The sequence below is a fragment of the Triturus cristatus genome, chromosome 9 (genome assembly GCF_964204655.1).
Source record: "Triturus cristatus chromosome 9, aTriCri1.1, whole genome shotgun sequence".
Taxonomy (NCBI): domain Eukaryota; kingdom Metazoa; phylum Chordata; class Amphibia; order Caudata; family Salamandridae; genus Triturus; species Triturus cristatus.
The window spans coordinates 1119970737-1119997819 of record NC_140592.1 but is presented as its reverse complement, the minus strand read 5'-3'; the positions used below and the strand labels follow the sequence as shown (position 1 = coordinate 1119997819).

General features: G+C 40.8%; 1 protein-coding gene across 5 annotated transcripts in view; it reads right to left on the bottom strand.

Moving 5' to 3' along the window:
• MDGA2 (MAM domain containing glycosylphosphatidylinositol anchor 2) overlaps positions 1–27083 on the bottom strand; it is a 1462473-nt gene that overhangs the window by 603678 nt on the left and 831712 nt on the right. For all 5 annotated transcript variants that reach the window (XM_085627023.1, XM_085627026.1, XM_085627025.1 and 2 more), the window contains exon 6: positions 25861–26130. In XM_085627023.1, the coding sequence (XP_085483149.1) occupies positions 25861–26130 (270 nt within the window). The remainder of the gene's footprint in view (positions 1–25860; positions 26131–27083) is intronic.

Below are 27083 nucleotides of genomic sequence, written 5' to 3'. Positions count from 1 at the left end.
ACAGTAGTCATTGCACTGGTACTGTCATGCAATGACTACTGCAATGGACTGTGTCTTAATCTGAACGTAAACTTTATGCAGAAATTACAAACTGTGTAGACCTCTGCATCCAGAATGCTTTAAAATTTACTTTATTCCACTCTGCGACCCCAGCCCTGAATGAGCTTTACTGGCTCCCTGTCAAAAAGCGAGCCACTTGTAAATTGCTTTGCATTGCTTTTATTTCCTTAGCTGGAATAGGCCCCATATACTTGAAAAACAATTTCAGATTGTACATGCCACATAGACCCCTCCTATCCAGGATGGGAAAAAACGTGTTGTGGATAGACTGGCTACCTGGGACGGCAGAGGCTTTGTGAAAAATACTGCAATCCTCTATAATGAACTGCCTCTGGTTATAAAAATAGCCCATACTCTTCTGATTGTCAGGAAAAAAAAAACTTGGCTTCATGGCAAATAATAATATCTAATGGTCAGGAAATCACTACTTATTCTCATGCACACCTTTCTTCCTTCAGACTAGCGCCAAGATGCCTCAGGGCATAACGGCACTCTATGAAACCCCAAATCAAACCATCATCATTGGAGTCTAGTCAGTTAACCTGGAGACAAGTGGAGACTCAACCACAAGTACACCAGCATCTGAAAAATCTCTCAGAAGACCAATCAAGACACAATTAAGCCAGATAATCCATCATTACATCAATTAATCCAATTACTGAGTATTAACCCGGTCCAAAAGAGGTGCCCAGATCCTCTTACACTTCCACTTAGTTTTCCTGCCTTTATAACGTGTTTTCAGTATTAAACATTGACAAGAAGTGCCCTAGCCATTGATGAAATGGGTGGGGGGGGGTTGGGTATCCAGCCACGCGAAAGCAATACAATGCAAGCAATGGCAACAAACACAAAACAGTGAACTGATAATGCTCATCAGGGGATGAGAATGCACATTTCTCGTTTGTTCCTGAGGTCAGACCAATATGCCAGTAACTTGATGATACTTCATCTGTGATGCTCTTTTCAACATGATCAGATTGCCGGTAGATTTTATTCTTGACAGGTAGGATATCTCCACTGTCCACATCATGTGTACACCACTTGGACTGACCATGGGTCAAAGAATAAACACAAAGAGAAGACCTCAGCATACAGGTGCAGGACTTGCCGAGAGGGTGTCAGGCAATTTCTTCCACTGACCCATCTTTAGGGTTGTGAGAGGGGAGGTCAGGGGGAGGTTCACTCTCTTCTTCTCAATCCTCAGCAGTGACCATCAGAATGCCCACATCAGCCCTGTCATGATAGGGTTTAATGCAATTCTCATGAATGACCCTTTTGGGCTTCCTGCAAGTGCCAAGGTCCACAAGAGAGGTGAGCTCCACTAGTCCTGGGGGGCCCTGAGAGCCAAAGGCTCCAAAACCCACACCTTCTGTAGTGGGTGGAAGTCCGCCAGGGCTGCCTTTTGTCCATACCAGCACTTCTGGAGATCTTCCTTGCCTCAAGGTATTTAGATGCTTTTTCCATGTCCTCAACCATCCTTGAACGTAGGCCAAGCACATAGTCCACTATTCCTTGTTCAGGGTCTTTGAGAGGTCTCTCCCAGCCTTCATTTACTGAACACAATGGACACCTTACAAGGTGACCAAACAGAAGTTCAAATGGGGTAAATCCTACTAACTTCTGTGTTAGTTCTCTGTAGGCAAAAGCAGGCATATCAGTAAGACATCCCCTCTCCTTCTGAATCTTTCAGGGAGTCTCATCATCATGACTTTCATGGATTTGTTGAATCTATCAACTAAACCATTTATTTGTGGGTGATATGGGGTGTTGAACCTGTTAGTCACTCCACACTCAGCTACATGTCTTTCAAGAAACCAGGCATGAAGTTTGTACCTCTGTCTGGCACCACCACCTTAAGGAAACCCACTCTGGTAAAGATACCAAAGAGAGCCCTAGCCACTGCAGGAGCAGTAGTAGTCTTTAAGGGTACTGCTTCACTGTACCTAGTAGCATGATCGACAACCACCAGTATAAATCTGTTCCCTGAGGCTGTTGGAAGGTCCATGGGGCAAACAACATCAACCTCTACCCTTTCTACGGGAACCCAAACAAGTGGAAGGAGAATTAGGGGGCCTTTGGGTGTCTACCTGCTTTGCCGCTGGATTTAGGCCCTGATCTCTGCACTGGGGTGAATGTTTGACATTGTACAACATTCTGTCCATCAATTGTTCTTTTGAATGTATCACCCGAGTGGGACGGGTATGCCCAGATGTGGGTCCCGTGCTCTCCATGCCACTGGAGTCAAGCTAGCCTGGCCGATGAGGGATGAAACCCCAGAACCGGTCCCAGGATGCCTGCTTCTGGTCCAGAAAGGACATGGCCTGGCAGTTCGGGCTGGACTGTTCCCAAGGAGAGCAGGGTCAAGACAGATTTGCATATGGCTGGGTTTAAATTGGAATTGCATGGGGAGTAAAAAACTATGGATTTAGGCCCAGATCTCTGTACTGTGCTGAATTTTTGGCATTGTTCAACATTCTGTCCATCGATTGTCCTTTCTGCATTTGTCACCCTGCGTGGGCCGAGTATGCTCAGACATGACTTCCGTGCTCTCCATGCCACTGGAGTGAAGCTAGCCTGGCCGAAGAGGGGTGAAAGCCCAAAACTGGTCCCAGGATGCTCATTCTGGTGTAGGGAGGACCTGGCCTGGCAGTTCGGGCTGGACTTTTTCCATGGAGAGCAGGGTCAAGACTGATTTGCACATGGTCGGGTTTAAATTGGAATAGCATGGAGAGCAAAAGAACAATGGATTTAGGGTCAGACCGCTGCACTAGTGTGAATGTTTGACATTGTTCAACATTCTGTCCATCAATTGTTCTTTTTTGCAGCTGGCTTGGCAAGTAGCACAGAAGTTGTAAAACTCCCTCACCTTCTGGTAAATACCTGGCCATTAGACGTGGGTGACAGACTACATAATTTGGCCTGGCCATGATGCCCAACTAAGGGGAAGTCATGGCCAAAATGAGTTACCTCTGAGGCACTAACACTCTCCTAGTGACACCATGTATCTAGCATCAGTGTAAAGGATCTCCTCCTCCCAATAGGTTCTGTAGGAGCCACTGACATCCCCTGTTTCCTGATCAGCAGCTTGCTGTTGCAGGCTTTCAAGAGTGGAACATGTCCTCTGTCCCTTGCACAAATCTTCCTTAGAGGGTCACCCTGGTCCCAAGGAGCTCTGCCGCACATGACCTACGTTTTCTCCCTGAGGAGAGGGGAACTGAGCCTGTGTCTGTTCCGAAGCTAGTTTCCCAGACCTCTTGCTATTTCTCTTGGTGGGTTTGGCCATTATTCCAGACTCCAACTCAGATTTTTCATCCTGAGTGTTACACTTTGCTCAGGGTTTCACACACACCCATTTAAGTATACCCAGCATAGCTGAGTGGGTTTTTCTTTTGATCTCAGCCCATGCTGAGGACTTCAAATCATTGCCTAGCAGACATTCTACAAGAATTGCAGAGGATACCACTACCTTCTTTTGGTCAGTAATCCCTCCCCATTCTAAGGACACCATCGCCATGGGATGGACCTTAGCGTGATTATCAGCAATGAGGACTGTGAATGTCTCACCAGTCAAGTATTGTCCTGGAGACATCAGTCTTTTAATCACCATAGGAACACTTGCAACTGTAACCTTCCGTGCTTCAACTCTGGTCTAATTTATAAGAGGGTGATATCTGTATTTTTCAATGTTTATTGGGCCAGACAGCCAGGGTTGCCACATCCACCCCACTTTCAGAGTCAAAAATTGCTTTGGTGAGCTCTCTGACATGGTCATAAACTATATTCACTGCAGGTGTACTGGGGGGACTCTTTGTATTGGGACAGCTAGGGGCTTTAGTGTGGTGCCCATTGGCCTTGAAATTGAAGCACTAAGTCTGTTTGGGATCCAAGTTCTTACCCTGGTACCCACCCCTAGGCTGTATATTGGCCCACCCCCCAGAACACACTTTTAGGGGCCTTGAGAAGATACTTTGTTTTTGTCTTTGGACTGGTCACCATCTTTCCCCCTCTTTCTTTTGGTCAACCCCACCATGATTAGTTTTGATTCCCCTTGTGTTGACCCAGTGGTCTGATTCTTCCCCATCCCCTGAAAGAAAGTGGTCCTAGGTCTACCAGGTTCTGATGTAATTTCTCAGGAACACAATTACTCAACAGATGTTCTTTCATAATAAGAGTATAAAGTCCATCTTAGTCTTGCACATTGTTACCTTTCAACAAGCCACCTGGTATTTTCACTGAAAAGTCTAAAAAATCCAACCAGGTGTGACTCTGGATTTTTCAGAACCTGATCCTGTACACCTCAGTGGTGAGTCCAGCGCCCTCAATCCGGGTATCCTTCATGATGTCATAGGACTCAGCATCTGCTTCATTCAGGGCCTTATTTATGATGCCCTTTTGCAACAGTTGGGTCACCTTTTGTGACCCTACGGTGGCGTAAAAAATGAGCCACACTGAGCCACATTTACAGAGTGACACATCCAGGCAGATGTGTCACTTTGTAAACCACTGCGCTACAATACACCTGCAACAGGTAAAATGTATGCAGGGTGGGTGTTCTGGCGCAGAAAAGGCTCGTAGAAGTGTCACAGTGAAATCTATGAGATTTCATTGCAACACTTTTGTGGCCTCACTGTGTCAAATCCTTACTCCTGCTTGAAGGAGGCGTAAGGAGTGACACAGGGCTCTTTACATGGGGCTTGCCACATGTGACAAGACACATTGCTGGAGTTGCGTCTGTTTTCAGACACACTCTTGCACTGCCCCCATTTTGCACCTACAGATACGTCCGGAACTCAGATGTATTGGTAAATCCTGGTGACATGGAACGCCACACAGTAAATATGGCGCATCCATGGCATGGCAAGGAGGGCACGCTGAAAAGTGTTGCATCGCCGTTTTACCACAGTGATGCAACACTTTTCATAAATGAGGCCCTCAGTGTCAGGAGCCTAACCCTACACTTTCCTGAGAACAGCTTCCAGGGAAGGGAGCCCCAATATTTTTAGTTGATTTGCCTCATTTTACAAGCCCTCTTGAAGACTGTAAACCATCTGGTGATTTCATCACCCTCTGTGTGTTTGGGGACAATCACTATGGTGATTTTAGGAGTGAAAGCTTCATCTTTCTCCCTATTTATTATTTTGCTGCCACTCCAGAGGGGTCCTTATCTCATCTCAGCTCTTTCTTATAGATAGGAGTTTAGCCTCCAAGGCTATACTCTTGGCTAGTTTTTTAAGATCTGCATCTTCACTGTCTATTTCTCCTGAAGTACTGTCAGTACTCCTAGAGTTGCTTTCGGTAGGATTGCTGTTGGAATCATCGTTGACAGCATCCACCTCAGCATTCTCTGCTCCTTCTCAAAGAGGTGTTTTTTTCTCAGCCAGAGACCTGGGATTTTCTGCGAGCAGTCTTTGCAGATGAGCCTTCGTGGCTCTAGGTCCCACGGTGAGGATCCATGCTTGGAAGAGGGACTTAATTTGAGAGAACTTAAAGTTTCTATAGGGCCCCAGGATGAGCTCCTGGGAAGGACATCCCTCAGACATGTAGGCTAGGGCTAAGACTTTTGGAATCTGAACTGTCAGTAAGTGAGAAAAATGTATCCCCCATCACAGTTGTCCAAGCTTTTATCCAGTCCTGTGCCATCAACCAAGTGCTTGCTTTTACCCAGATCATTATTAATAGGACCACCTGCATTACCCTCTCGAATAGTGCCCAAGATTTCTTGAGCATTTCTGGGGGCCAGTTGTTAGATTCTGGGCAAGGTCTCCAACCACCCCTTCTACGAGGGCCTGACAATGCTGGTCAGCCACTGCATTGTCCGTCAGAGTGACCTCAGGCTCTGTTCCCCTAGAGGTGCAGAAGGCTATCTCAACTGCAGCCAGGGAGTCCGATTTACCTGGTGCAGGGACCATGGAAAGAACACAGTGAGTGAAATTTGTGGCTGTGGTCCTGCCCCTTGTGGCCCGCAATATAGAATATCCTGTCTGGTAAGCTTCTTCCCCACCATGCCAGACAGACCCTCCGCACCTTTAGTGGGTTTAGGCTCCGTTGTCCTGGCAGAAGCATCACTGCTGATACGGTCCTGCCTTAAACAGGACCGCATGGCAGTTCAAGATCCAGGAGCCACTGTTTCAGCCCGATGGCTGCTCCAGTACTTTTAGGAGCCACTTTTGACCCTGGAGCATGCCCAACACACAGTTCGGCACCAAGGAGCCACCTCCAGCAAACACTTAATCTCGTCAATCCAACCGCTCCTGCCAACCGAGATACTTCCAAGGCCACAAGCAGCACTGGCCGGACATCAACCAGCAGGTGACTCTGGTGCTTTAATCCAGGAACTGGACCAGAGCATTCCAGGATGCCGTTCAGCCAAAAATAGTCCCTCCTCTCTTCCTTAGAAAACAATAAACATGAGAAGCTGAGAGAGCAACACTAGTGGCTGCTCTACGCAGTCGCCATCTTACTTATTGTGATTGTATTGATAAAATTATTATGTATATTTTTTATTACCATCTATGAATCCCTGTTGAGTTCCTAAGCAATAATTAATAAATATGAAAACTAAAAAAGGTTAATTCATTAACTTACAATGCTGATTACACTGTGTTAGTGAAGACAACATTGTACAGTTTATACCTTTTTTTATTGAATGTTATGTTATATTATGTTATGTTGTTTATAAAGAGCACAGCTGCCCCAGCCAAGGGGCGTCCCGGCGCTGAAAACAGCTAAATGGGAAGCCACTGAAAGAAATATGAAGGACCTACAGTGAAGGGAAGATATGTGTCTTAATTGCCTTGTGGAATGCCAAGTAATTGTTCAAGCTGCGAATACACAGTGGGAGAGAGTTCCAGAGTTTGGCTGCCAGTGTGCAGAAGGAGCGCCCACCAGCCCGTACACTCCTCACCCTAGGAACAACCGCCAGATGTTGGCCCATAGAACAAAGTTGGCAAAAGGGAGTGTAAGGTGAGAGCAGGTTGGCCAGAATTCCAAGGGACAAAGAATTCAATATTTTAAAAGCCATGCAGAGGGACTTAAACTTCACACGTCTGGCCACCGGCAACCAATGTAGTCGGTGAATGGCAATAGAGGTAGAGCAAGCTCTCTGGAGGCCGAGAAGAGCTGTGGCCGCCGCGTTCTGAACCCTCTGTAATCTCAAAGTCTCCAATTTATTGATCCCCAGATAGAGCGCGCTAGCCTAATCCAGTCTGGACAGAATGGCAGCTTGGACGATGACCTGTCGAGTGGATGGATCAAAGTAACCTAACAATGGTTTGAGCCCCCGCAGTATACCGAAACAGGTCCCTTCCACTTTTTTAGTTTGGAGCTGAGGGCCGAGTCCACACAGAGACCCAGATATTTTACCACTTGTTTGGGGGTGGGAGCACATCCCAAGTTTGTAGGCCACCAATGCTCACTCCACAGCTGTACATCCCTCCCCAACCAACAGGACTTCAGACTTGCTCGCATTGAGCTGCAAACATTTGGCAGACATCCACTCAGCAATAGCTGCAAGATCACTCCGAAACTTGGAGGCAACCTGTACGGAACTGCCAGAGAGTGCCACTACCAACTGTGTGTCGTTGGCATATGATACAATCCACATCAGATTTGAGTTTTTAAATAAGCAAGCACTGGCAAAGAAAATAAATCTTGCTTTTTGAAAGGGTAAACATTTGTTAGCTGTTTGGTGATAAAGAATGTGTTGCCCCAAGCTGTCCTAAAGAGACAATCTCATAATGAAGCAACATCTTTGGCTACAAAACTTTTGGTCGCTGTGAGCAGGGTTCTTTACTGAACAAACTCCATTAGAAGAGTTGAGTTGTATCCTTAGAGAAGAGTGCAATGAAAAGAAGTCAGAAGTTTGCTTTCAAAGTCTTGAATATAAAAGGCATATTTAATAAAATATGACATAAAGGAGGCCCTTAACAAAATGCCAGTATTTAAGTTGCATATTTGAGAAAGTATACAAGTGTATGTGCACATCTTTATTTTCTGAAAAAATGCAGAAAATCCAAAAATATGCTAACATTGCAAAAATGTAAATCAAATTAACACCAAGGGCCATGAGAAAATGACTCTACAGCATCCAACAGACAAAATGACATATGACAGGCTAAGGCATCCAAAGAAAAAATGTTGCTGTCTCAGCAAAATGATTACATCAAAGAACATACACTGACTAAATCACAAGCAACACATCATGTTGCATTTACAATCTAGCAAAAATACAGATTGATCCTCAATCTTCAAATTATTAGGGGAAAAAAGATGGGGTACTGTAACCATCCATAGTAATGCTATGGCCTTGATTAATAGCCTATACGAGCCATAGCATCCCATGAAAACATATGAAAGTGACTACAATGGTAGATTAACTTAATCCCTGTACTTCTTAATATATTTGATTGAAAAATGGTGACCTGACTCCACAAACACCTAAAACTGTGGACCTAAAAATGTAACATGTCTGTTCTGTAGGCAAAGGTAATTTGGAAATAAACTTGAAAATATTATTTTATTGTTATATCTAATCGGAATTTCAGGTTTGCCTCATGACGTATGTGACACCAGGTGAGAAAATAAAAGTGTCACAATTGCAGAAATTTTTAATATGTCACTGATTGTATTAGGTTACCTCCACAGTACACCAGGACATTTTATACTGAACAAAACATTCCAGAAATCCTAAGGATCATATAGATTCCAGACTTTTACAATACAGCGACACAGTTTTTACAAGCATATACATATGGATGTAAAAAAAGATAACTGTAAATCTACTCATGTTCAAGTTCACAAAAACTCCAGGAGTACTATGAAAAAATTATAAAATAGCAGCTTTCCAGGATTACTCGCGTTTATGGATTTTCCACTCACCTAAATGCAAATTATTCCATTATAATCATGCGTAAATTCTTAGCAAAAAGGCATTTGGAGAAGCTGTCATTGTTTCCTCCACAAGGAAAATATGTTTCCCTATGGAGAATATCCTTCACTTAAACACCCATTAAGGTTGTGTGTTCCACACAAATAACTGCTGCCTTTGACTCGAGTACATTGCCAACTGGTGGAGCCTTGCAAATGTTTGTAAATGCAAAAGTAAAGGTGACTACGTACTGATATATTATCACATACGCCAAGGCTCTCCTGAAAACTGTTGTCACAACATAACATTTAACTCATTCTGAAAAGCAGCCAATTTCGAGCACATTTCAAACCAACTTTTTTCCCTCTCACTGGATGACCCGCGCATTTCACAAAGGCTTAAATTAACCAGCCACAATTAAAAAAAAGCTGCAGCATGCTGAATTTATATTGCATTTGGTGCAGCATAAAGTGTGGTAAACATTTTGTGATCACATTATTATTATACGCTTACTCTCCTTACTCAGATAGTCACATTCTCTGCACTCATCAAAATCTGCTTGTATTTAGTCAGGCGACTGTTGGTCAGATACTGTGTTCAGATACAAGTCAATAGTAGCTCCACCGAATGGGCAACAACTACCATCAGTGGGTGACCCATGACAAAACTTTGTCACTGCTCAAGACTCACACACGTGGATGCAACCGCTCTCAGACATTCAGGTGAAGCAGTTGCAACAGGCAATAGGCCTGCTATTCCTTTCATGCATTTGTGTCAACACTGAGAGAGAGCAGCCTTCCCTCTCACTGCAGAATAACATAAAGCACTAATTATAATAAGTTATTCCCAGAGCTGTTGCCCTACAAAGGCATTCTCGTGGCTATGTGAAGGCAGTATGCAATTGTCATCCCAGAGTACCGGATCAGACACATCCTTATGTGTCAACCTCTGAAGAGGTTTGCTGTCAAAGAAAAATTTGGAATCCAATGTCTGCAATAGACTACCATTCCTAAGAACATGCGGACTTCCTTTTGGTTAAACAGGGGGTTCATGTTAAGAATCGCTGAGATTCTTTCCTGCAACACTTTCCTCACTCCTTTCTCAATGTGATGTCCCAAGTATATGACTTCACTTTTGCAAGCTTCTCTCGTAGTTGATACCACCAATAGGTCATTAATGTGTAGTGGACCAACACTGAGTGATTTGGTATTTTCAGACATTCAAGTTTCATTTTAAGGAACAGACTATAGATTATGGGGCTCTCTGCATACCCTTGTGGGACTCGGTCCCAGGCAAAAAAACAACTGCTGAAACAGAAAGCAAAAAAAATTGGCTAGCTTCATGCAATGGAATCAAAAAGAAGGCCTGGCACAAGTCAATGACTGAAAACCATTCAACCTCACATGGAATCTGAAATAAAATCTTAGCTGGATTTGGGACCATGGGACAACACTGACCAACAATGGCATTATCCATGCTCAAATCTTGCACAATGTGATACTTGCCATTCGACCCTGCAAGCTCATAATGGGAGTTACATGGACTTCCCATTATCTCCTTCAGAATCGCGTGCTCAATCATTGAGTCAATCCCTGGAAAAATTCCAGCATTGGTATCTGGAGACAAATTGTATTGTGGGATTCTTGGGAATTCTGCATTTGGTTTGATTGTGATTCAGACTGAGTTGACACCTTTAATTAATCTGATATCTTTACCTGTAAAGACCCGGACTTCGGGTAACACTGTATATCTCAGTTGTTCAGGCAAATCAACACAAGTCAGAAGAGGATACATCCCCATATCTAATTTCTGTAGGGCAAGTTTAAAAACAACATCATCATCATTCTTATGGAATTCAATTTCTCTGAGTGTGCAAAAAATAAAAAAAATTCAGTTTACATATTAAATCACACCCAGGCAGATTCACTGGACTTGTGTCACACACCACAAATCAATGACATTACTCAAAGGATCCTATTTTAACAGTAACTTGTTCTGAAATTGAGGTAGACAACTTTTTGTTGGTAAGTCCTATAACCTGGATACTTTGTCCCGAGAGCGGAAGGTTTGGAACCTCTGCTGTTCTCACAGTAGAGCAGGTAGCACCAGTGACGACAAGGAATGAGATAGGATTCCCATCCACTTCTCCATCCATGTAGGGACCACTCTGGCCCACCTCTAGGGCTGCACCAAGCATGCAGTCCTCCTCCCCCCTCAAACACCATCATGCTAACGGGTCCTGGTCATTGTAATCCAATTCAATCAAATATTGCTGTGCTATATTCTGATTTTGGTTGGAATTTTGATTCATATTGTATCTTTGCACCCAAACATTCTGTTGTGGCATGGGAGCTTGTGACATTTGCATTTGCTGTGATACATCAGAATTCTCAATTCTCTGTTTTTGCTTTTGTTGAGTCTGTCCCATGTTATTCCCTTGAGACTGTGTGTAATCCACTTTCTTCATCTGCCTCCCCATATTATTCGAAATCGACTTACACTTGTGTCTCCAATATCCAGGTTTTTCACACACGTGAAATGGATTTTGTAATTTTCAAAAACGACACCTTAATACCCATTACAGGATCCACAGGATTACCATGAACTCTACTTTGCGGCAGGAAATTCTGCTGTTGAAAACCTTTAACACCCTGCATCATTGGAACTTGATGATATACTCTCTGTACCTGTCCTGTGTTCTCGAAACCCATCTGATTTTGACCTTTGTGCTTCGTCTTTATCTGTGCAATCATTAATTTCTCTTTGAGTTTCTTGTGTCCCATATCAATATTGTCTGCACAATATTTTGCAAAACGCAAAATGTAATCAGCTGATTTACTCTGCCAACAGTATTTGCAGTTGGATCATGTTAGAAATCTCAGGGCTCAAACTCATAATTAACTTGTAAAGAAATTGTCCCACATCTCTTTCTGCAGTAGAATCTGATCCACTATATTGTTTGAAAACCTGTACCAATCTCTCATAAAAAGCATGTACTAATTTTTTCAGCTCTTGGGTTGTTTTGTCAATCTGCATCTAATTAATTTCTTTTTGGGAAATTGTAGTTTTCAGGTAAGTTTTTCCACCTGTTGGTATTTCCTTATTAGCTCTAGAGATGGTGCACCTGTTCAAGAATCCCTTTCTGGTTCTCCCTATGGCCAATCCACAGTAATCTTACATTCCGCCCATAAATCTGCTGGAACCATAATTTTCGAAAAAATATTCAAATAAATCAACAAAACCTTTGAAAATTTCACAAATCATTTAAATTGTCTCCACAATTCACTGGTTTTTCTCTCAAATTAGGGAAATTATTAGTAAATAACAAAATTCCTTGTCTATTCTATGGTACATGAACATAACTTTCTCCAAGTACTTCTCTCATAGGGAGCATTTGTACATCTCCTACACCTCCACAAAAAACATCAGGTGGTGACTGCACTCTAATTCGCTTTGTATCCTTCTTTTATTCCCATCTGCCTTCCCAGTTTTCTATTTCTTCCCATTTTCTGATTAATGCTATTAACTCTCATCTGCAGTTTCCAGCCTAGTGCTCTCAATGTCTTTTCCAGTAAAGTCCAGCTTGTATCATTTCTATGAAATCTTTTCATTATGAATATCTATACCATATTTCTGAGCCAATTCTAATAATCTCTCATAGGTCACATTTGCTCATCAAGTAATGTTTTTACTGAGAAACAATAGTTCCTCCTCTTCGTAAATCTCTAATTTGGAAGGGCTATGTGTTCCTTGAATCATTTCTTCTAATTCAACTTTTAATCGCTGACATCAATGAGTGGTTTATTTTTCTGAACAGAATTTTTAACTGAACTTGGACCTGCAACCATATCAGAAATGTGCGCTGAACTTGAAACTGAAGGCGGAGATGGAACAGAAACCATAGCTGAAACTGGAAATGGAGCTGATACTACTGCTGAATTCTGATTATTCGGATCCTTTAAGCCATTCGTCAAAATCTCAAGGAGTAAACCCTGATTGCTCTCCTGTACTATTTAAATTTAAGCTTCTATTAGTAAAATTTGTACACATTCCAAGTTGCCCATTTGGCACGGATGAACCTGGAAATGAAATACCCATAGGCACAGTCATATCAGAAGCGTGATAATTCATTTCAGGTGATCCACTCAGCTTGGAACAAATAAAAGGTGGAAACCTCTGCACCATTCTTCGTGCCAGATCAGCTTGTGTCTGATTAGGGACAACATTCACAACAGCGGCATTATTAGTCCACATTGGAACCATGGGTCCGTGAATCAGTGATTTTACTGTCAGATCTGAAGTACTTTCAAGTACTGTATAGTAGATAAAGTCAAAATTGTATATCATATTTACCTGTAACTTAGACTTTTACAGGGGTACAACAGGTCCAATAGTAACAGGAATAGTCAAACCATCTGGAGCATTTGAAGCAGTCAGGTTTATAGGAGTGGACATTTCTGTCCTCCCGCTCAAAGGAGAATTAAGCATCAGTTTCTTAGGTACCTCAAGCATCAAGGGAGCAGAAGGTCTCTCAGGTGTACTGATTTGCATCAGATCTCAGCTTGGGGTCTCATTATAATGTGGTTGGCAATTCAGTAATAAATCATTCAGAAATTAATCATCTATATGACTCTCTTCTCCCTCTTTCCCTGTTTCAGTTTTGTATGTATCCAAATACTGCTTTTTCTCTTTTCTCTTGCCCCAACTCCTTCCTCAACCTCTAACACCAGACACAATTGTGCTACATGTATTATATATGCTCTCCACAGTTTCTGTTGAACATCCCATCTAGCTTCTGCTTAATGATCCATAGTTTTCCTATACCTCCCTTGATATTTCTCTTTATCTTTCTGTTGCACAATATGCTCCCAGGTATTTAAAGCCTCAAGAATAGTGGGTCTAACAGGATCTCTCATTTCGTATATTATTTTCCTTACGTTTTCCAAACTCCTCAAATTAAATGTTTCCTAATGAGGAAACTGTTAGTCTTCATCTTTCTCAGTAAGTGTGTGCCAAAACCAGAGCCACAGACATGAATGTAATCCTTTGTCTATCATGACAACCTTTCCTGGCATACCCTCAGGTGTTCCCTTTACCTTCATTTTGGCATATACGGTATCATCTCTCTTTGCTAATTTCCACAATGACTTTAAAATTTCATTTTTATTCAATTCTGTATTCACAAATGATTGCCGTAAATCCAGGAAATGTTATTCTCCCACAAATTCACCCTGTCCAGCAACCTCAACCAATGACAACACAACTCTTAAAGAGTCAACTAGCTCGAGCACAGCTTTACATCAACTGACCAATCACAGCCTGGCACACTGTGATGATTTTGATCCTTACAGAAGTTCAACCTCCTTCACAATTTTTCCTGCACATTTGTCTCAAGGCAAAATGACAATACAAGGCAAGCAACAAACAAAACTGTCTGCTCCACTACTTGATATTCACCCTCACAAGGTAAATAAACTTTCTATACTCATTCACTGCAAGGAAACTTCGACCAACGAGATTTCACCCTTTATTGATATAAGTTTTCTGTGTCCACTTAAGATCAACCATACTAATCTTTTACCACTAACTCACAAAGAGAACCCTTGCCAAGGTATTGTCGACGATATCTCATGACCAACACTACAAACCAGCAGACAACTTACTCAGTGTTTTGTACACTGAGACAACCCATAGGTAAATATCTCAAGATCTTAGGCCACGACAGATCCGTTTACAACTTCAACTTAGCACAAAAGTGCCACAATCATACATAGACTTTAACCAGGTGGACTGTAACCACTTTACTCTCAACAACACACAGCCATTTCAAAAATCACAATCTCAAGCAATAGCAACTGCATCCCTATTGACTCTCACGCTCCTTTGCTGCTAGTCATTGACTCTGTCCTACTCCATCAACCCTTCTCTTTGCCAAACCAACAATTGTGGACTTTTTGGACTTGTACTAGGGACTATTTCCAGCACCCTAAAAATCTCACTTCACTAGGCAGAACCATAGATCTGCTACCAGATTTGTTGCAGAATGAAGCATTGTAAAAATTGTATTATATGCTTACTCTCCATACTACTCTACCCATACTAGTCCCTTTATAATTAGACAATATGAAGCGTTTCCATTTGCCAGTGAACCAATGATCCTCTGATGAATCTTGCTCCACCGATAGGGTGGCCAAACTCCATTTTAATTGTCCAATAGAAAGCAAACTTCACAAATTACAAATTAAATTTAGGTACACCACCATCAGGACTATGCTGTAAAAATAAATAATAGCAACAGGAAGACTCAGATAGATAATTGATACATTTGGTTATTGTAAGATTCAAAATGAATTGCCATAAGACTATCACATCTCTATCTTTGCATGACGTCATCTAGGACATCTGCAACAATAAGAAGTGTTCCCATGCTAGTCATGAGAAACTAGAGATTCAAAATTCCTCATTGACCTAACATTGGTGAAAAAGAAATACAACGCTGCCTTCTAAAGGAACAGCTTGCAATCCAGTTCCCAAGGGATATTTAATTGAAGAAACATTCAAGAATACCGAGGTGTACACGTGTACAAGACAAATAAAGCAACATTTCACTAGCAGAAATGTAACCAGTATACTAAGTCAGGGGAAAGATTAGCACTAGAAAAATCATTAGGAAGAGCCCTTAAATTTAGCATCGCACGTTTCAGTGAAATGAGCTTTAAACCAATAACACATATAGTGAAATTAAATCAATTCAAATAGAGAATATATAGAACTCTAATAAATCATTATTAGATTAAAATACAGTGTTAGAAATACCTTACTACCACAGATTTTCTCAACATTCACATATGTCAATGTTTTTCTAAAATCCATTTACAAAAATCATTTTTGTATTTTTATAAACGATAGAAGCTTTAGTATTACTATGTAAAATTTCAAGAAGAATATGTTTTCTAAAAGAAGAGTACAATGTGCAAAATTGAATAAAGTTCCTTGTTGTTTGAGGAGATAACACATCACATGAGTAACATGGCAATGAGGCGAACCAAGTACCTGTAATTGCAAATGTTCCTAGACAATGTATCATCTTAACTCATAGCCTTGTGAGATAAAATCTTAATTCAGGGATCTTATCCAGAATAGATATGGTTCCTTACCATCAGTGGTTGAAAGTGACAAGTATGATTGGACAGTGAACATATCAAGTGCTTTTATTATCCTAGTATTCTCTTTATGTAAAAAATACATTTTCTTCATCATCTCCTTGGTAAGAGAACTGATGTCACCCGTGCTTTCAAAAAGACTGCTCAAACCCAAATATCAAAAGGTGTTTTTGACATACTTGATCCACGGGATGGCTTACACATTAGTTTGCTTCAGGCAGTCCTTAACTATTCTGCGTGTTAAGCACAATTTGGGTGTGACCAAGATTTTGATCCATGGCAAAATTGGAGCCAACCCTACTGTGTCCTCCAAATAGCCTAAACCTAATTCTTGATGAGAAATAGGACTCCTTGTAGATCTCGGTGTTCCTAATAATCTATTTTGCAATTTGTTCTCCACAGCCTGAAGAGTCCTCACGGACTTATACCCTCAGACAGCGGCCCGATATATGCCAGCGGAGTGGCATTTACTTTTATAAAGCATGATTATTTCTTTAGGGGGCTTGTGTCCTAATTTCTAGTGAACCTAAAAATAGATTCACATGATGCCTCCACCTTCTGGGACCTCTGGGTTATTAGTGCTTCAATTTCAGTATCGCGTCACGCAAAATACCCAGATTGTCTTCATAATATTAATCTACGCTTTTAGAACGAGCATTTTTGGGGCCACTAGTCAAAATTAAATATTGTTTATGATTAACCTTCAAGTTCAAACCCTGCATAAAAGTATTAAAACTGTCTAAAAGTGTTTGTAGACCATTAGCCTCAGCCACGTGCAAAAGTACATGGACCAGTTTTAGGAACTGAGGTTAAAAAATTGTCTAGAGCACTAATATAAATTAAAAGAATATCCAGATGAAAACTTCTTAAAATATCCACATGGGGAGGGTCGACCGATGCTAGCACCATCATATCCACCAATTTAGTTCTGTCCAGTAAGTCAAAGGCACAAGAGAGGTCCATAAAAGCCATACGTATGGCTCCTCTCCTGTCCTCAATGTAAAAAAACAACATCTTGGCAACCAGTTCAAAATTGCCAACACAATATAAAGATGAAGGTCAAAAGAACATGTGAATAAATATTAATTCTTTATTAAATCTATAGAATAAATATAAAGACTAGATATAATCTTGTTCTAATCAACGGGGTATGAAAACCTCCTAAGCAAAAATATCATCATGTCTCATAATGCACAGCTAGTACATAAAAATGAAAATCATTATAATAACAGGTTGCAAGGACTACATGGCAACAGAGTGAAGACCCATATGTGACAAGACAAATAACACATTTGACATATAAAAACATGGAATATCTACAATTTAAAACTGAAATAGTGGCTTGATAATTCATTATTGAAGTTAGACACAAAGTAATAACTCTATCAGTGCCTACAGCTTGATTGTCCAATGTTGTAATACTTTCATTTTCTAGGCGCGTTTCGGCGAACTGGAATGCCTTCTTCAGGAAAAGCCACAATTGGAGTGAAATGAGAACCTGCAATTTATCACGTGTTCAATGTGGGCCAATACAATAAATAATTATTGTTATATATCAACTAAGTCATTGCTCAGCAGAAAAGATCAGCTGAGGAATAAAAAATATGTTTACCCAAAATCAGGGACAGATTTAGAACTTGCTGTGTGGTGCCCAAACCAGAGTGGAACCCATATTGAATTTCTGAAGAAAATGATTTTTCTTACGCCCAGGATTCCAGTTTAGCCAGAATCACCCTACTAAGCATTTTATGGGATGTGTCTAGCAACGAAAAGGACCGATAGTTTACTGATGCATTCCCATCCCCTTTCTTGAAAATGGAAACAGTTACTGATTTCCTTTATGACTCAATGGGGCCCTCGTTAATTGAGGTTCTAAAGACATTAGTAAGCAGAGAAGCCCAAATATCAGAATTACTTTTTATAAAACTCAGTTGGGACCCCATCGGGTACTGAGGCTTTCCACACCACGGATCTAAGAATGGTTTGAAGCACATTGTCAACCATAATCATGTTGCTGAATTAAAAAATAACAGAGGGTAGTACTGCTGGCAATATAGACTTGGACTCCCAATTTTCCAAGTTAAAGATTTTAGAAGACATGCACTTATAGGTTTTACATGTCCTGGTAGTGTAAAAATCTTAAATGCACTGGGTGATGGTACACGTTAAATGAGTTGCAGTTCCAACTATTTCTTGATCCTAGCAAGGGCAGTGTGGAGCAGCTGCTTTGAAAAATCCCAAAGTTGGTCTATGTTCGCTAAAACCTGTTGTTGCAGGTTGCAAAGGTATTGCCAGGCATTGCAAGGAGCAAGTCAGGGGTTGCAACTGTGACCACAGTCGACCCCTAAAATCATCCATGCTGCTCAAAGGCATAGCAACGAACAGTCAAAGTATTGCCATGAATGCAAAATGTAGCTACCCTTTGAAGGTGCAACACATTATCCGTTTATGTCTCCTTCTCAATGGAAGTAGGAAAAGAAAATGTATCTAGCTCATTAAAGATACTGGGATGATTTGATTCAGGATGAAATAATGTTTTTTGTGATCTCTGATCTGAGTCTCGATACCATTGATAGAACCACGCCCCATCTGAAGGATGAATGCAAGAAAAGATTGGGAGATTAGCATTCTAATCAACCATAGATCCGTGTAAAGGTAATGTAAGGTGAAAAAGACCACAGGAAGAATTGTTAACAATGCTGATGTATCATTCGTAGGAAGAAACAACACAAGTGCTGCCTCCATCAGAGACTGCTGTTGATGATTGACTAAAATTGACCAGCAGGGAGGGTCAAAACTATTGCAGTATGGGAGAGGGCCCTAAGGCTAACCAAAGTACCAACTCTGTTGAGGATTTGTTAGTGGTTTTGGGAACTTTTAAGAAGATACAGGAAACCCCTGGCCCTACCGCTGCAGACGTTAACCACTTCCCACAGGGAACCCCATCAGTTCACAAGGCACTCCACAAGCTCTGTTTTCAAGTTATGGTATAGGGAGTAGACATTAAGATCACTGACTCAAAAGGGTATTTCTCAAAGGCATATGTGGTTAACTCTCGTCCCACAACATACCATTACTTTTCGATGCTCTGAACTCTTTTTATAAAGTAATACTTGACCAGGAATGACCAGGAGAAAATATTTTTCACTATGTGCCAAAAGTACAGATAGCTAATGGAATTGGAGTTCTTATATTGCAATTTAGTATTTTACATAACATATTCTATTTAATCAAGGATCAGAAAATGACCAATACCAACTAAGTACCTTTTTGAAAGAATAGTGGGAGGGACCGCCTCTCCAATTAGCAACATAAATATGCTCATATATGGCATTATAATTTGACACATTTACTCAATTAACCAAGTGTTTAGACCCAATAATTTGCACTAACAACTTTAAGAGTTTAATGAAAAGTTCACACCTGTAATAACCTGAGGCACTTACTACTAGATTTTCACTGATGATAATTGGCTGGGCTTTCTAGTGCGTAAATGATAACAGTTAAGGCAAAATAGCTAGCACTAGCATTTGACCACATTACTCCCCTCAATTTACATCTTGGTGCAAATGTTACACTAGCAGCACAAATAGGCCCAGCACAAATATTATGTACTCTATCACTACGAGCATGAACTTTTTGGGTCAAGGTATAAAGACTTCCTGTGTATTTATCTTTGTCCATTCCATTTTGTAGCATTTTATAATTTAGCAAACATCCAAAATCTGTGGATGGAAGAAACACAAGGCAAGTCTTTTTTTTCTTTCAGGAAGCATATGACTATGTCTGTGATGTTTTAGGCAGCTGTCCAGCTTTCACTTTCTTTATGCCAGGAGGTCATTGTGCTGTGAGTTGCACAGGCACTCGCACAGCGCTGCACACTATTGCATTGCATTGCAGGTTTTAATAATGGTAAGTAAATCAATGTAATGCTTTTCATCCCTTTGCACTGCAAATCCTTCCGAAATAGTTAGAAAGGTACTGCAGGGCAAATTGACAAACGTTTACATCACATACGTAATGCAAACTGGTGGAAAATGTTTTTTTAAATGTACTTTCCTCTCCAGCTCAAAGCTTGCTTTGCTCTAGAAAGTTCCCTCAAAGTATAGCAAAGTGCAGCTTGGCATGCATTACTCTACAACAAGGAGCGTGTTCCATGGGCAGTGCATGGGCTTTCCTATGTAACCATCAATGGCTTTTGACACAAAACCCTATCTACAAAAAATAGTAGACCTGGTTTTCTACCAAAAAATAATGTCACTATAAGTTGGTGTTAAAAGGAGAAATGCTTTTATTTCTTCTAGCGTTTCAGACACATCCCTAGTGGGAAAAGTTTTCACGTTTGTCTTGGCATAGTCGCAACCTTCCAGTACAAAACCTGTGCTAGACATCAGACACACACCTTGAACTATGGTGCAAAGGTGTGTGCATGGCTCTCAGTGCATAACTGTGTGTCAGCGTTGGGGAGAGGGCATCTGTAGATATGGTGCTTCCCTGCTCACACCCAGACATGCGACGCAGCAACCTTGTGTGCTGCGCTGAGTTCCTTGACATGTTTCTAATTCCGGGCTTTAATTTTTAATTTTTAATCAATCTATGATGCACTTTGCAGTACATTTGTAAGTGTTCACATGTTCCATGCAAACATTGCACATCATTTTCTTGCAACGTGAAAACTTGGCCACAGTGATGTGTGGTCATTATTTGTTTTAAATATGGGCCAGAAACTAAAGGGCTACTGAATGTCTGACGCGTAATTGGCTCACAGCTGGCTCTCTCGACCATGATTTACCATAAAGCTAAAGCACAGAAACACTGCGGCCAATAAAATGCCCGGGAAGCATACAAAGTGTGGATCAACCATGCAGAAAATACTTAAGGGGCTCCTTTGGCAGCAAACAGCTCACAGGATTGAAACAGCAGAAAGCCGCTTCAGCACTAAAAATACAATTGAGCAAGTCATTTATTTGCCTCGAGTGAGCTCTTGTTCAGGGAAGAAGAAGAGAATGAGCAATATTGCATTATATCAAGGCCTCTTAAGAAAAGGCGTTGCAGTGTTGGAACAATTTCACTTTCCAATCTCTGCAAGATGCTTCCAACATTATCTGGTCGCACAAATAGACTGCTCCTAAAATTGAGTCCTCATACATATGGCGAGTGCGTGGTTGGACTGCGAGATGAATCTGTTTTTGGCTTCTGAGTGGAATCATAGTTTACCAAACCTGTATACAAGTCAGTCTCATGAAATCCAAACATCTGCTTCTGAGGCATATTTATTAGTATTATCAAGGGTGGCACATAAAAAAGTAATTGATTTTTGGTGTTTATGGCATTGCATGCTTACCAATTTTGCATCTTTAGATTATAATTGATCAAATAATGTCCCGATTTGAATGTCAACTCTTCCAGATAGTATTAATAATATAGTGCAACCATAATAGTTTGGGCACAGCTTATTTCTATATATTTATTTTTATGAGGCACGGATGGTAGTGCATGACCATACATAGCTAGAGGAATATGTGATGCGCATGCAGATTTACAGGTCAGTTAACTACTAAACATAATTGCTTATGAAAACTGTTATTAGGTCCGGTCTAAGGTTTCAATAATTTAAGAGTCTACAAAACAGCAATAACATTGAGCAAACAATGGGGGATAACCACATAAAAGGGGCTTGTGTAAGAAAAAATCCCTCTATAGCTAAAAAGTAAAGGAGAAACAGCCATTCCATTGGTAGTCTTATTGTTTGAAACGGAAAGGATGTGAAAAAGTTGCTGCTTTGGTGGGGTCACTTCCAGCCTCACATCCTATTGCCAAGCCCCCTCCCATTGGGGAGTTGGAGTCTCAACAGTTGTGTGCTTAACCCCAAGTTCTGCATTTGACAGTACTGCCACTCTGTGAAGTTCAGCCTAGCCATTAAGCTAGTCCACGGGGAACCCTTCTCATCCGCACCCCCCCACCTGGGATAGAGCTATCCCTAGTTTACCCACAGAGTACTCTTAGCAGGTGAATAGGACCATCATGACCAACAAGGTGTTCTGGTTCATCATGCCTTCTAGGAAAGGCTTCTGTCCCCATGTTAGAGCCAGTTCTGGCTTTAGGTTACAGACACCTTAATTTCCTCTCACTTCTGCCATCTCAGGGTCTGCACCATGAGACTGACTGTGTACCTGGCACTCCAGGATATCTAAAGTGGACACACTCTTCCCCCTTAAAGAAGACAAGCTCAGCCCACTCCTGCCACAACAACGTCTGCATGATAGGGATTGCAGAGTCAACCAATATAGATAGGCCAGGCATATTTGTTGAGGTGCTTTTAGCATACCTCAGGCAAGGATTTGTTCTCAAATACTTTCATTGTGGAATGACTGCCACCTGGGGCTACACTGAGACCAATCATTACATGAATACTGAACTTTTGCAGCTGGAGTATGATCCTTAGAATGACTCACGAGCAAGGCATATTGCCGTACCTAGGTTTGATTACTTCAATTTACTCAGACTTCATACTCATAGTGCATGAAGCATGGTACAAGTGCCTCACCCTGAAGCGCACGCTCCGCTCCAATGGTGTAAAATATGCAATACACTATCCAGCAAACTTGCGTGTTGAACTGAGTAACGACCAATTTCTTCACATCAACATTCAATGCCTCCAAGACTTGGGAGGATATATTGATGCAAAAAAAGCACACCATCAAGATCAACACAACCAAACTGACAATGACCAAACACAAAGGACAAGCGATGTAGGATAGCTCATGTAACAGGAAGTCAACCAGCTCTTATGACAACTAGACTTGGTCCAGAAGAACCTGAAGTAACACAAGTGATCAATAAGAGCCTGATACCTCAAGCACTGGGGCAACTATAGCCAGGGATACTCTATGGAAATATGCATATAATTTACCAACAGCTGGTAAATTAGTCCATACTCCTGGGCGTGAATCACCAAAATGTTCTTTAGCACTTATTGGTTTCAAGTAGGGTGGAATCCTTGGCATCAGTGGTTGCGGAAACTAGTGTGGGGGGTATGTTGTTCTTATATATTCTCTAGTTAAAGTGCAGAGTAAAATCCCACTGGGCAGAGTGTGAACACATAAATGCAATAGTGTCAGACAATATGGACCTTATCTGACTTGATGCCATCGCTAGGCAGTAAACAACTGAAATTAGAGCCCTGGAACTTTCAGGGATTAAACAGCCACAGAAAAATAGGAGGGTCATGGCTTACCTAAGTACACATAGACTAGACCTAGCACTATTACAAAATACTAATCTCTCCCCAAATAATATTCCCACACTATCAAGGAAAGGAGGTTCGAAAAGATATTTCTCCTCATAGAGGTCCTATTCTAGAGGGGTATGCATTTTGAGTAACAGTTATGTTGACTTTCATCAGCTTGACCAATGCATAGAGAGAGAAGAGCATTATATTACAATGATGGTAATTCTCTACAATAAGAAAACTGTGCCTATTAATGTGTACATGCTCAATATCGACAATACTGACTTATTCCTCAGGATATACACCATTTTGAGAAAATCAGAAGTGGAGTTTTTTATTTGGAGTGGAGAATTCAATTTAGAGTTAGGTCTGACCCTCGACAGGTCTAGTAGAGCTGAGCCACATAAACTAAAGTCAACAATGATCTTAGAAGAAATAATGGATATGTTTGGTCTGGTGGATGTATGGAGATGGTGCATCCGCATGGACAAAGAGTGCTCATTCTACTCTTACATCAACAAATTGTTCTCTTGTATTGACAACTGACTGTGACACAATAGATATAGTCTTGGGTAGAAGATATTGTATATCAACCCCAGGTGAATTCCATTCATCCCCCCTGTAATCCTATCTGCCTCCCTTCCACTGCCCAGATCACTAATCTCACACTGGAGGTTCCCCCTGGAGGTTCTTCTGAATCACATATTTAAGAGAGAACTTCAGAAGGCTATAGTGAAATATAGAAAGACACTCCTTGTTACATAAGTTTTGATACCTGGTGGACATAAAGCTGTCATTTTGGGGTAAATATGCTTGGGCCAGATGGTATGGTGAGGGTGAGAGACCAGGGAAGACTTTGGCGTGGCTCTTGAAAAGAGACTACCGTTGATTCCATATACTACAGCTGAATCCGGAATTGGTTACAACTTTATCATCCAGTGTAGACACAATTGAGGAACTAGTCACATATTCACAGCATTTATACACATCTAATCCCACTGAACAGACAGAATGCATTGGGGGCTATATAGGCAAAGTAGTCCTGGTGTGGCTAGAAACAGGTAATGTTCTCTTTTTAAATGAACCCATGACATCAGATGAGATCTATGTGGCTATGGAGAGGGTAACTGGTTGGAAGGCACCTGGCTCCAATGGCCTTCCGGACAAATGTTATAAGACCTTAAAACATACTTTGACACCTTATTTGCGCAAGGTCTAGGATGATGCGATCAAGATAGGGATCATCCCCCATTAAATGCATTAAGCTATTATAACAATATAACAGTCCTGTTTAAGCCTGATAAGGACCTTTGCAGATGTGACTCCAATGTCCTACTGTCACTGCTGAACCTAAACAATAAGATTTTTGCCAAGATGTTGAAAAACAGGCTATCTCTATTGATGCAGATGTTGGTATCAACTGTTGAACCAGGCTTCATATCGCGTGGATCTACATCAGTTAATCTGCATTTGTTATTTACCAATATGCATTAGATCAACCTTGAGCTGGGAGCTGCAGTGGTCCATTTAGACATGCAAAAAAGTTTTCAGTTCTTTGGAATGGTTGGTTTGAGAGGCCCACTTGAAAGGTATTGTATGGCAACATCCTTTCTCAAACTTATATGATTGGTTTTTAAGAAACTGGTGGCGAGAATCCGGGCCAGTGGGATAATCTCCTGGAATTTGAAAGTAGCTAGGGATTTGAGAAAATGGTGCCCATTTTCCCCCCTGTTTATATTGGGAATGAACCCACTGGCCTGATATTTTAAAGACTATCATAGGTTCGAGTCTCGGCATCGGTGCAACATCCTGTGATTCTGGGCAAACAGCTTAATCTCCTTGTGCCCATGGACAGCGCCTGGTTACCCTCACAAGGTATATGCTGGGCTAAATAAATCTACAAACTTTAACTTAAAAAATTTGATTAACAATAATTCTGAAAAATGAACTAATATAAAACCTTATGCTAATTAAAAATTAAAAGCCGTTTTTTGCTGTTAATTACAATTAGGGATTTTTAATATCGACTTATAATACTGTGGCACTACTAAACACATATTCTAGATACCACCGCTGATAACAATGTTAAAAAGTGGTTTATTTGTTGCGGGTGGATCGATGGTCACCACAAATAATAAAGTCACTATCCTGTTAGGTCAAGTCAAAAGATTCAATAATTTAAATCTGAGCTCAAATCAATGCCTCTTGCCTATAGCATGCCAGTAGATGTTGCTACAGGTATGAGAGAGGAGGAAGGGAAAATTATATGGTAAATGATGACTTCCAAACAATACCTGAAAGAAATGATGACAGCAGAACTTCAGACGACCTCAATTTATACAGGATTCACTTACAGGTTAATAGTTTTAAATAGGCATAGAATGATCAAAACAGTGCAATCATTTAATTACAGATCTCATATATATTGCAAATGGCTCTTGTGATTTGAAATGAATTTGAAATGGAACTTCAAATTTAATAGATGTTTTTATTTGATTCTGCCTATTATGCTTTTCTGCTTGTTTTTTTTTTAAACTTACCTCTTACAATAATGTTTGTAGACTTTTTTGCTGGGTTGCCAACGTTGTTATTGGCTATACAACTATAGGTCCCAGCATCTTCAGCCATTATTGCAGGTATGGTTAACGTTCCTCCATTTAATACCGTCTTCTCAGGCATAGATCCGGTTGATTTGACCCAGCTGAGCGTGGGATTTGGTTCTCCTCCTGTTGTTACACACACTAAAGTAATGGTCTCTCCAGGGTTAACTACAATAGGGTCGTCAACCAAGAGCTTGATTGAAGGAGATGCTGCAAAAATGAACATATGAAAAGGTAGATTTAGAGATACGCTTCTGACGTAATTTCCTGCTTATGTCCTGAAGCACAATATACTATAAACACAAAAGGCAATCGATAAACAACAAATCAGGTCTGATATCTATTGGCTAATATCTATTGAATTTGGCTAAAACCTCTAGTTTACCGTAATTAAAAGATACCTATTGAACCAATCGCCAAAAATGAATGCTTTATGGATATTCATTGCACTGTGTACTGTGGATTCATCTTTCTAATTGTACAGCACATCCTTTGCAATTTATTGGACAATCGTATAGAACTCAGCATTTGGCCAGTTGAGAAAAAAGTTCTGTGTGGTCAGTCCAATTTCCTAAAACCTGTAGTACTGCAAACATAAATAACCAAACTGATGACTAAAATCCTTTTCCTCAAGTCAGCGGTTTAGTGCTGTAATTATGAGGTTAGAAAATATTACCCTTCTCTGTACATTTATTGTTCTTTCTTCTATAACAAATCACAACCAGTGTCTCTGTTATTAATATATCTGGGGAAACAGTCTACTTAATGGAATCCCGATAGGAAGGCGGCCAGGATTCCGCTGTTCCCAAAGGAAGTAACATTCTACTGTGGTGTTTTATGTTTTGCATTCCTATTGTTTGTTGTAATATGCTGCAGGCAAAATGCTCCTTATAAGCCATTTATGATAAAGGACCTTTAAACATACAACAAATTCACCAATGAAATACAAAAACTTGTAGATTCACTTTTTGCAGTTCAGCATCGTCCTCAAAATCTATTTGTACTTGTGTGAGGATTACACACATTTTTTTTCATTTAGATCTCTAGATATGTGTGGACCAATGCATAAACAGAACAGTAACATGTGCCCTCAAGTTTGGGCATGGAGGGACAGAATTTGCTCCACGAGTGTCTGTTTGATTTTGTGGTCACAGGTTCTAGTC